We start from the raw sequence: 11,889 nt of genomic DNA on the forward strand, positions 1-11,889 counted from the left end.
GGATGTAGAGTTCTTTAGGTTGGCATCACAGGTGCTCTTCTCTGTTTCTGAGAATATGGTAAAGGATGGTTCATCTGACCATATCGTCTTCCTCCACCGCGTGGTAGCCCGTATCCTGTGCTCTTGGCGCCATCCAACTCATCAACGTGTATGGCCAGGTGGGATGAGCTATGATATCCTGCTGTGTGGAGTTCTCATTGGACCACCATTTCTTATGGCTGCTCACACGATCCTGTTTTGCCTTGCACTTCAAATTAATGTGCAGATGTTATTTGCTTAAAACTTTTGTGGAAGCCCTTGATTTAAATTTGCTTGGTATCTCATTTACCCTGGTGTTTCCATTTTATTTGCCTCTATTTGTCATGTTGTTAAACTTGTAGTACTCTACACTACTGTACTCTACATTTTACTTTATTATTAGTGTATCCTATAAGTTAAGTGTGTATACAAATGTTTTTAAAGCAGCCGTGTGGTTTCTGGTTTGAGATGGACACTCAGGCTCCACAGACTACAGGAAATATGTTACCAATTTGCCAGTGGCCTTGTGTGGACAAGTCTCACTTTCACAGCTTGTGAATTCCTCCTGGGGTCTCTCCTAGAAATGTGAATATGATGAATGAAAATCTACCACCCCCAGTCTGACAGTACAAAGTAATAGAAGATATTTATCCCTTCACATGTCTACTAGAGGATCAACTGGATGGACTGTGTACATAACGTTCTTGTTTCATAGTCTTCAGAATAATACTAGAGGTAAATACAACCATGTAACAAGCGTCCCCAATCATGTATGACAATCAGAACAGTAGAGTTTGTCTATTAACCACGCAACTGCAGCCAAGCAGTGTATAAGTTTTGCGCGGTCCGACTGCCAGGTATCCGTACACGTCCACACTCCACTTCCGCAAAGACTTACCCGTTTGACAAGTCCTGCTTACACACACTTTTTATACCCATCTCTCAATTAGAACTGTCCTTTTTTTTCCCTCCTAAACTATTATTTACAGCCTCAATTATGTTTTCAATAAGTAATGAGAGTAAGGGCATATCAGGACTTTCTTTATTTTCCGTGTCATATTTCTACATTTTCTTGATTTATGATATTTGCACACAAGAACACCTCACTAAATACACATCATCCACCCGACAAGAAATGTCCTTATTTGCCTAGATCTTCCCATCAAAGGGAAATTCTGCTGCCCACGCCATCTTGAAATGCTGAACTGGGAGAGGACGCAATAGCGTAAACAGAGGCGAAGGATATTACACACACATAGAACAGAATTTCTGTTGTTCATCACCAAGAGCCTGAGGGTGTAACTCAGTTGACATCTGTCAGAACAGGAAATGCCAATTGTTATAAAACTGAACTTCAACACGCTAAAAATATTGAGATTTGGATAAAGGCAAAAAATGTTCATATATACCATAATTAAGGTAATCAAACAGTAACTAATAACATTGCATTGGGAGCTTTTTATAAGGGTACAGCTCAGTACAGTCCTCATAACCACGTTTTATTCAGGTGTCTTAGATTTTATGCTTCAGAACATCAATCAAATTGTCTTCCATGGACTGAGTTGGCCTATAACGATTGTCCCCATATTTCTATGAGGACTACGCCATTCCAAAAATATACTAGTAGGTTAATTGGCTGCTATCAAAAATTGACCCTAGTCTGTCTGTCTGTCTGCGTGCTAGGGAATTTAGACTGTAAGCTCCAATGGGGCAGGGACTGATGTGAGTGAGTTCTCTGTACAGCGCTGCGGAATCAGTGGCGCTATATAAATAAATGGTGATGATGATGATTATTTTGTGTTTATACCAGCTCTTTTCTTTTTAGTTTTCTCCTATTTCAGATGTACGTGTTTAATTGACCAAAATTACAGACAAGTTTAAGAAAATTTAGAAAATGTCTACCCAGAAACAAAATGCTACTAGATCTCAATCCTGTTATAGTTAAAGGGATTTTACTTGGTGCTAGAGGGATGAAGTTCAAGGCACGATGTAAATAATCCCCTAATAGAATAAGTCAATTTAAATGAACGTTGCACTACCTCGCTGCTAATCTTAGCCGGGAAATTGCCACCCGGGATAAATTACAAATCCGACAAAACCGGGTCATCGCTGAGTGTTATTCTATTGTGATGGAACCATCAGCAAAGATAATACACATATAATTAAAAGCACACACAGAATAGTACCTAATATACAATGTATCAAATGGACCAGGTTGAAAATATTAAACAAAGAATCATTAGTAGATATAGAAAGGTAAAGACCGCTCATCTTAAAATCTGTAGCAAAACCATTTACATATTTGTAGAATTTCCTTCATTTACCCAATCCTTTCTGCCTCACTCTGGTTATCTGGGTGTGATTTCGGTCTGGAGGGTAATTCCGCCTTATTGCCAGGGGCAGTCTTTGCTGATACCAAGATAGCAGAGTTCTTCTTCTTGATATTGCACTCTTTGTTGATGTTGGTTTCCCTTTTATGTTTTAGTGTTCAAAAGAACCCTGAGACAAAACAGATAAATATCATTTCCTCTGTCTTCAAAGTATCAGCATACGTAAGTCTGTCATTTCACACTGTGTCATACCTTGCATCTAATTGTATTGATGTTATCTCACAACAAATCAATATATGTAATTAAAATGTATTTAATCAGCCTTTAATGAGACACTTACACATAGATTTTATAAGATCTATCTGTCATTTCAAGCAACTTTACTAGTTGTTTATGTATTGAATATTTTTATTCCTGGCTAAGTCCCTGTTGTTATACCGCGCCAAGAGATATGCTCCGTGTGTGGCCAAATTAGACGACATCTGTCTGGTCTGTGCCCGGCTCTCGTGTGGTGTTACTGGGGCCCGTTAGTGCAGTCCAAACACACACACACACACACACACACACACACTTCTTCTCGGGATTATTATCTTTCTGTGGCTACACATATTGCAGTATCTGCCCAATTGCATGATATCTTCTGCCGATCCCGCAGGGTGTGTAGCCAGCTTTAGAAGTGACAGACTTTAGTAGTGTAAATGCAAGAACAGCTTTGATTTTATAGACCAAGCAGGAAACTGGAGAGGAAGCCCATAATATAACAATACGTCATTTACCAATGAGGAAGCTTAAAAACCAAAACTTTTATTTACACTTTTGACCCTACAAATTGTGGTTTTGGTTAACCAAGAGTGACTCATGTGTGTTCTGTAATGATCTCAATGAACACAACCACTGATGGCTGATTTTACTCTTGTATAACTTGTAGGATGAGAATGGACTGTGCTATCCATCGACAAGGACTCATGAGCAGACATTCTCCTATCTGATCGTGGACCCCCTGAAGCGTCATGTCACCGTGTTATTTCACTCTTTTGGTGGGGGAATCTTTTGAAGCCACAAAGTACAACATGATTCGGAGGAAGATCAGATACATTGACTAATGCGTTCAGTTCCGTCTACTGACCGTGTAACAGTCTGCACCAGACAGGATGATCGGGAAACCATCACACACCTTCCCTTCTGCCTTATATTTGTTACTTGTTATGTCAAACATTTCTATTTATGTCTTTGTGACTGTTCTCTAAGATTCCACACGTCAGGTTACCTGTTACAGTGTGACTAGTGATGGATATAGTTATGATAGCATGTAAGGGTTCTCTTATTTCAAAAATATTAATTTCAAAGCATTGGATGATTACCAAACCGTGTTATGTTGCTGTTGTCTTTCATACAAGAACTTGCGGGTTATCTTGACAGATGTACAGATGTTTTACCATGTAGCTGAGCAATTTACCTGAATTAAAACCCAAATATTTATCAGCATTATTTCATAAAGTGCCACCCAACTTAATAAATATAATACAATATATTTTTATTACATAGTTTTCTTAAAATACCTTGCATTTAGATTAGTAGAGAATCCTGTTGTAGTGTGTTTCAGCTATTATTATTGTCTCTTTATATAGTTCCAACATATTCTGCTCAGCTGTACTAGAAGATTATTTTTTAAATTGATTAAATTTGCTAGAAATTCAGCACAAAATGGGAATTCATTATTCCAACTTTCTGTTAAATAGCGATTTTCTTTGAAATTCATGTGATGAGCAGCAATGTCCATCAAGCTAAAAAGCAGATTTTTTCCATCAATGTCTTAAAAATGTGACAATGGGGGGTCACTTACCTGGTGAGTTCCAATCAAGTGCAGAGCTGGTGCCTTTATGATTGTGATGGGGGAGAGGGGGTTAAGAAGCAGTATGATCTACTACTAAAAATCTGAAGTGAGTTCTACTATCCATATAATACAAAATATAAAAAGTATACTAAGTAAACTAAGGGTCACTTATAACCCGTAAGATCTACAAGAGCATGACGCTTTTTTGGGCAGGTGCGGCTACTGTTCTTCAAGCTGCACCCCCACTTTATGGTCTTTGGAAGTAACCCTGTAAATTGAATCTGTCCCTAGTCTTACTAGATAGGAGATGTTTTGGAAAATGCATAGTAAGGACACCGTAAAAATATCACATCATTGTCCCACTTTAGGAACATTACCCTTTATTCACTCAAACTTTTACCCTTTATCCTAAAATGCTGTTCTCTTTAGCCCCAGGTATGTCTTAAATTGATCATGAGAGTGAGGGGACATCTTCATCATCATTATCTATTTATATAGCGCCACTAATTCCACAGCGCTGTACAGAGAACTCACTCACATCAATCTGTGCCCCAGCCATTGAAACTTACAATCTAAATTCCCTAACATACACACAGACAGAGAGAGACTAAGTTCAATTTGATAGCAGCCAATTAACCTACTAGTATGTTTTTGGAGTATGAGAGGAAACCGGAGCACCCGGAGGAAACCCACACAAACACTGGAAGAACATACAAACTCCACACAGATAAGGCCATGGTTGAGAATCAAACTCATGACCCCAGTGCTGTGAGGCAGAAGTGCTAACCACTGAGCCACCGTGCTGCCCACATCTTCATTACCTGTGTAATTCAATTGCTGAGCCTGCTCACCTGGATCATGCTTATTGGTGCAGTTGGCCATTTTAAAATCATGGACCTTGCTAGGTGCCTGAGCCGGGATCAGCCAATCTGTGCCAGGCATGGCATTTGAACACACCACCTCTTTCGCCGGACACTTACAGGCCAGCTGTGCCATCTGGCTCAAGCGTCAAGATCAGTGTCCAATATGCTAACTCACGTGGGTGACCAAATTGGACAAGAATCGGCCATTTGGCCCTTAAGCCTAGCAGCTGTGTGTCTTCACTGGGGTTTGTTAGTGTGGTGAGAAGGTTACACATCAATAGCCTTTATCTTCTGATCACATTTACCAACATGTCAGATAATATTCTTATCAGTTTTGTGGCCACACATGCGGTATCAGGATAATTATCCAGTATCACTGCAGATATCACAGTGACGTATGAGGCCACACAAGGGGTATCTGTCATGCAGTTCTGAAAACTAGAATCTTCTGAGTAAAAGACTAATTACAATGTACAGTTATTAACACATGTTTCATTGTAGAGAAAATCTCTATTAAAATGTGCTCATCACTCCTATTCTATTTCCTACTATAAAGCCATGTTTTCATTCAGCTATTCTGGAGTTTATAATGTGTGAAATGCAGCAAGACATCTTAGTTGGTAGTGCCGTGGTCAAGTGTGCCTTGATTTTCTCCAAAACACATCGGTTTACAGATTTACAGACGGTGGTGTCTGATAAGGACCACAAGCTTGCACCATCCGGTAGATGGGTGGAGTTAGTACAGAGGAGACTCAAGGGCTCGCCTAGAGGAGATTTCAATTTGCGGAGCAAGGTTCTATAAATTAAATAAAGGTTTGGAGAAGGTGAATTTATAGGGGCGCTCGGCCATTTCTACTTGTACTGGATTTCTGCACCAGGTCTCAGCTGGCAGAGATTGGGTCTTGACCTATACATTTAATTCCATTTGTTAATGCAATTTTCCCCCCAAAGTTTATAAACACAACAGTGTCACACGTAATACAGACAGCCCCTCTATCAGGATTCATTTAAACCATAAAGCAAGCAGTATTTCTGGGAAAAAAACGAGAATGTATCATTTACTTGAAGGGCGATAGTAAAGTGATAGAAGTGATTTTGCACAGTGCAAGTCTTCAGATGCTTCTCTCCGAACCACTAGGTGATCTTCTATTTTGTGGTGGTATCTCTGCCTCAGAGGTGATCTACGCTAGGTGGACCATGTGGGGGCAACCAAAGCCACGGAACGTGTCTTAGGATCACAGGGAAGATGCTCCGCAGTTTGTGGGATACTCCATGCAGACATGTAAAAGGTGACCTGAGACAGCTGTAACACACGTCAATACCTAGTTATATGTTGTCTGAACAGATATCTGTCCTAGGTCTAGTGAAGGCTCTCTCTATCCTGACTCATTACAGAAACATCTTCATGTTCATTACACATGTAATAAAGGATACGAAAATAAGCAATTCTCTTTTTAAATCTGTTTTGGATTTACTTAAAGAAGATACTGAAAAGTTCTGGACAACTTATCACATATCCTGAATCAGGATAAACTCACCAATTTGTTTACCACTGAGAGACGTAAGTAAATGTACGACTTTCCCTGGGCTTTCCTGTGCTCAGTTGTCATTTTTAAGCAGATCCTCAGCTCACAGAGGAAACTTGATCAACAAGATTCTTCAATGTGACATTTCTGCAGGGCAAAACAACAAACTCCTTTGATATGTGCTTGTGCAGATCATTGTTCAATAACAAACGTGCATGATTGTGCAACATGGGTGATAACAGAAGGCCGAGATGAACTTGCAATAGAAGTTTTCAACTTTTCACTATTTGTGCAATTAGATGCAATTTGGGGACTAAAAACTACCTTTTATTTAGGACAAATAATGGTATGTGAAATGTAGTCACCTGAAAAAGTCCCACGTCTTCGTTAGTCCTCTGGAGCTTTAAGACTCTATATTTACATCACTTAGAATCACCTCTGTGTGTGATAGATAAGGGTATCCTTCGGTCTTCCACCTCGGTGATCAATGCATCCTTGCCCCTGGGTCACATTGTTATATTAATATTCATGCTATAATGCTTCTTATAAACCGTTTAGAGAAAGTGCACAAGGAGGTCCTTGTATCTGGGGGTTTAATTCCTTCCGTGATTCTGAGAATAATATATGTTATAATGCATTATACAATAGGTGGTCCAGTTTCTTTACCCTATATGAATACATGGGGCCTGGTTGATAGTAAAGATTGCTCATTTGGGTAGGAGCAAAGATAAATCTGCACACTTGTGGTTCCATGTCTGCATTGTAGTTGCACATATCTTTTTTTTTTGCATCAATATTTTTATTCAGATTTTTCAAAAGTATATGGGGTACAGAAAAAGAAAGGGGGGGAAGGAAATACATACAAAGGGACACACAAAGGGGTTCCCCACGCAGGGGGAAAGGAATCACTCAAGTAAACCGAGGCACACAATATCAATACTATGTATTTACGAATATAAAAAACAGTAAGACATATTAACTTTGAATTTCATTATGATTGTCTGAAGATGTCTCCACTAAGTAGACAATACCCGGGGATGGGAGCTGGTCAGTGGACTGGGGGGCTTCTATAAGGGCCGCTGGTGAATGAGTCGTTGGGTAACCAGAGATATCCTGGGGAGTCCCTGGGCCATCTGTAATGTATTCATGCCATCTAAACCATTTCATAATAGGGGCTGATGCAGATGAGGAATAGGGCGTATCTGTTGTTCCCATCTCAAAGCTATATTGTATCTTAGAAATGATTCGAGTAATAGTAGGAGGAACGTGGGACTTCCAGTTTTGTGCTATTGCCGCTCTAGCAGCTATCAATATGTGGCCCACTATGTACCGATCATGCTTTGGAATGGATGTCGGGTAAACATGGAGTAGAGCTAAAGCCGAATCTGGGGCAACAGGGGTCTTTAAGACAGTAGAGATTAAGGCAAATACTTCACTCCACAGCAGCTGAAGCACCGAACATGTCCAGAAGACATAGAAGATGTCCGCTATTTGGTCACATTGGCGCCAGCAAAATTTCGATTGGCCTGGCCAGAACCTATGCAACCGCTCTGGAGTAAGGTACAGTCGGTTAATAAGTTTGACCTGCATCTCTGTATGGTTAATGCGCTTAGACATACGGTGGGAGGTTACATAAATTTTTTCCCATTGTTGTTCGGTGAGCGTTAGATTCAAATCCGTTTACCATTGAGTTTGTGCATGAGTTTTGTTTGTGGGAATCAGGGAGTGAATATAGTGGTACCAAAATGTTATTCCGCCTCTACTGCCGCTCTTTGTCAGTCTATTCAAGACCGGCGATGGGAGCGACATGAGGGAATGGGGTGTCTTAGAGACCGTTCCAACCCAATGTCTAATTTGTAAGTACCTGTATGTCTCAGAGGGTGGCAGACTGTAACGATTTTGTAGGTGAGAGAAGGAAAGAAAGAAGTCTTGAGCAAACAAGTCTGATAGGGATGAGATTCCTCTCTCCTTCCAAACCACCAGATTTGGGTCTGAGATGAGTTGACATACTGCCTGAAGGGATAGATTGCAAGATGGGAGTGCAAAATGGGTATGAAGCCCAATAATCCTATCCCACACCTGCATGGAGTCCGAGATGGACCGTAGCCTGCACACAGCAGATGGGCGAGCGGACCTTGGTGTCCAGAGAAGGTCTGGCAGTGGATAGCTAGGACACAGAGCTCTTTCCAAATCCACCCATGGCTTTGAAGTATGCGGGAGCGCCCAATCACCCAGGTGGCTCAGTATGCAGGCCTTTTGGTAATACGTTAAGTTAGGAAGCATGAACCCCCCACGTTGTTTAGATAAGGCCATGCGTTTATGGGAAAGAAGGGGGCGTTTCTGGCGCCACACATATGACATCATTAGGATATGGAAGCGGGCCATCATTCGTTTAGGTACGATATATTGAATAGTGCGGAAAGTAGTTGCACATATCTTAAGATACAATGAACCTTCAATAACATGTAGACCTTGAAGTGTATAGATGAGCCGTGAGCAAAGATCATCATCATCATCATCATTTATTTATATAGCGCCACTGATTCCGCAGCGCTGTACAGAGAACTCATTCACATCAGTCCCTGCCCCAAAGATACCAAAGTCATCTGCAACTCCGAAACATGCACCAGATTTATATAGATACAAGATTTACGTCTCGTAGCTAATGTTTTTCAACATCCGTGTAACTCAAAATTAGAAGCATCTTACAATAGTGTGCTTAATTTGCATCGGCACGCCCTTTACTGTACTGTACTCCCAAGTTAACACCCCCCATCCAAATCTCTAAGCACAGGGGCTGTAATTGCAAGATACGTGCAACTATATGTATGGACGCTGGATGTCCACTTACGCAGTGTATCAATGTTGCATGAAGACGCATCTTCATGTCATGCAAACACACTGACGTGAAATTCTAAATCAGGTCCATGGTGTAGACCAGGGGTAGGCAACCTGCAGCTCTCCAGGTGTTGTGAAACTACAAGTCCCAGCATGCTTTGCCAGTAGATAACCAGCAGATAGGTGGCAAGGCATGCTGGGATTTGTAGTTTCACAACACCTGGAGAGCCGCAGGTTGCCTACCCCTGGTGTAGACCCTTCATTCTCAGCTAGTGTTATGTGTACCCCAAGGTGTACATCAGTCTGTTATATGTAACCCATAATCACAGTACATGTCTTAGTAAGAATACATATACAATAATAATATGTAGAGGTATTGAAGAAACAAAAACAAAATAAAAGGAGGGGTTTTCCATTAAATGAGTCAGATTTGGGTGTACTTGGAATAAATGTACACACATTACAGGTAAGTAGTATAAATGAACATGTTTCTTGGGCACTTAGCACAAAGTTTTCATCACACAGCAGTAAATGAAAAAATGACTTAACGCCAGTGAACGCAATTGCGTCCAATTCATGTCCAAACGCAAAGAACACTCCCGACTACCTAAGATTTGAAGGGCAGAACTGGGGAGTGAAGCGGCGTATGCATGTACAGTAAGGGCGTGCCGAGGACGAGCACGCACAGAAGTGTCCGATACCACCTCTTGACATCTCTCGGACATGATTTTCAGCCGTATCACTCGCACCAGCTGCAGGTCTGGTGTAAGTGCTGACTGATAGTGATGTCTGGCACGTATGCATCCTACAACTTGTGTTTGCAATTAAGAGCAACTGTAAAAATGCATTTTATTAGATATTGATAACATTCTGATAAATGTATTTCATGGAATAAAAAAAAAAATGTTTAAAACATTTTTACTAATGATTATAGTATTAAGAGTTAATGTATTTAATTTTTCCCCCCATGTGTTCTGGGATTTTAGACATAAGCATTGTGCGTAACCTGCAGTGTGTTCTGCATTCGACTGGAAATGTTTCTTCATTTCCTCTTGTACTTGAGTAACGGTGTATATAGGTGCAATTTCCATCCGATTTTAATAACTGCAAATCAGGCCCCTTGTCTGCATATAAAACTCAGTTTGCATGTGTGCACAGAATGAGGCTCTTTCCTCTGCCTAGCCCAAATTCAGCAAGATGCACCCCTACCCAGTGGTGGATCCAGGGTGGGGGGGGCAATCGGGGCAATCGCCCCCGCTAGCAGGGGCTTGCTGCCGGCAGCTGCACACTATGTGCAGGTCCATTCGGCAGGGAGAGTATGTTGGTCGGCTGCTCTGATTGTATTTAAAACACAATCAGAGTGGCCGGCCAGCACACTCTCCCTGCCTGTCTCTGCCGAACGGACCTGCACATAGTGTGCAGCCGCAGGCAGCCATAGGTGTGATATAGGGGGCGGGACTACATCGCCCGTTCCCCCCAAATCGCCTCGGGTAAAACTATTTTCTAGATCCGCCCCTGCCCCTACCTGCTCCTCTCCCCCCACCAGAAGGCACCACCATCTTGACACCCTAAGCGATGCACTTCCCCTTATAAACAAGTGCAATAGTGCAAACAATAGGTACAGAAGTCACAAAATGTTGACAGCTTTGCAGCTTCGTAAATGAGCCTTGTTGTGTGCAACGAGTTATTTAGCGATGTTACCAGACATATTTTACTCTCACTTAATGAGAGGAAGTCTAGTTTCCTCCGACCTTACTGCCTGATCTCTAATACTGTAGTTTTAATTCTGATAAGTTCCTGAAACGTTTGTATGCAGATTACTGAATGTTACTAATAGCTGTTTTGGATAAGGCGACTAGTATAGAAACAAAAGGATTTGGAGAACATGAAAAGTGAGTAAGTTGAGCCAATTCTCCATCAAATAAAATGAAAATGGAAAGACGTTCTGGTTCTTCTGCCTGACCTGGGTTTGAGAACAAGTTGAGTGTCCTCACACTGTCTATATATAATGTATTTTTATTCTCCAGTTTGTCCAGCTTAAGGCAATGCCTGTAGCTCCAGCATTACCCTAATCATCAGGCTTTGCTAAAGAAGAAAAGTATCTATTGGCCTTTGCTCCCTGGGTGGCCAGAGGAAATAATGGACTGGTGACTCATACATCAGGTAACCCTGCCTGCAGGGGGCTGAGGATTACAGATACAAGGAAACTGTCCTAATGAAAACATGCAGCTAAGACAATGGGGATATCTGCAATGCAGGGACTCCTGCTAGTTCTCTGGCTTTGGACTATAATTAAGAGGCTAATACATATCCTTACTGGTGCCTGTTGGTAGATACAAAGTGACCTGAACAGCTGACATGTATCAAGGGTCATTTACGACAATATAATAGTGTGGGCCCACAATGCAAATGCTGTTTTGTGATGTCACACGTGTTTTTGTGCTAGTGTATTATACTTACCTACTGTCTCGGAACTCACA

The 11,889-nt window shown here is 41.3% G+C and overlaps 1 protein-coding gene across 3 annotated transcripts in view; it reads left to right on the forward strand.

The window, feature by feature from the left end:
- CFAP300 (cilia and flagella associated protein 300) overlaps positions 1-4,053 on the forward strand; it is a 62,005-nt gene extending 57,952 nt beyond the window's left edge. For all 3 annotated transcript variants that reach the window (XM_075198783.1, XM_075198784.1, XM_075198782.1), the window contains exons 6-7: positions 2,504-2,570; positions 3,277-4,053. In XM_075198783.1, the coding sequence (XP_075054884.1) occupies positions 2,504-2,570; positions 3,277-3,402 (193 nt within the window). In that variant the 3' untranslated portion in view covers positions 3,403-4,053. The remainder of the gene's footprint in view (positions 1-2,503; positions 2,571-3,276) is intronic.
- Positions 4,054-11,889: the final 7,836 nt, after the last annotated feature.

The sequence above is a fragment of the Mixophyes fleayi genome, chromosome 2 (genome assembly GCF_038048845.1).
Source record: "Mixophyes fleayi isolate aMixFle1 chromosome 2, aMixFle1.hap1, whole genome shotgun sequence".
NCBI classification, from domain to species: Eukaryota; Metazoa; Chordata; class Amphibia; order Anura; family Limnodynastidae; genus Mixophyes; species Mixophyes fleayi.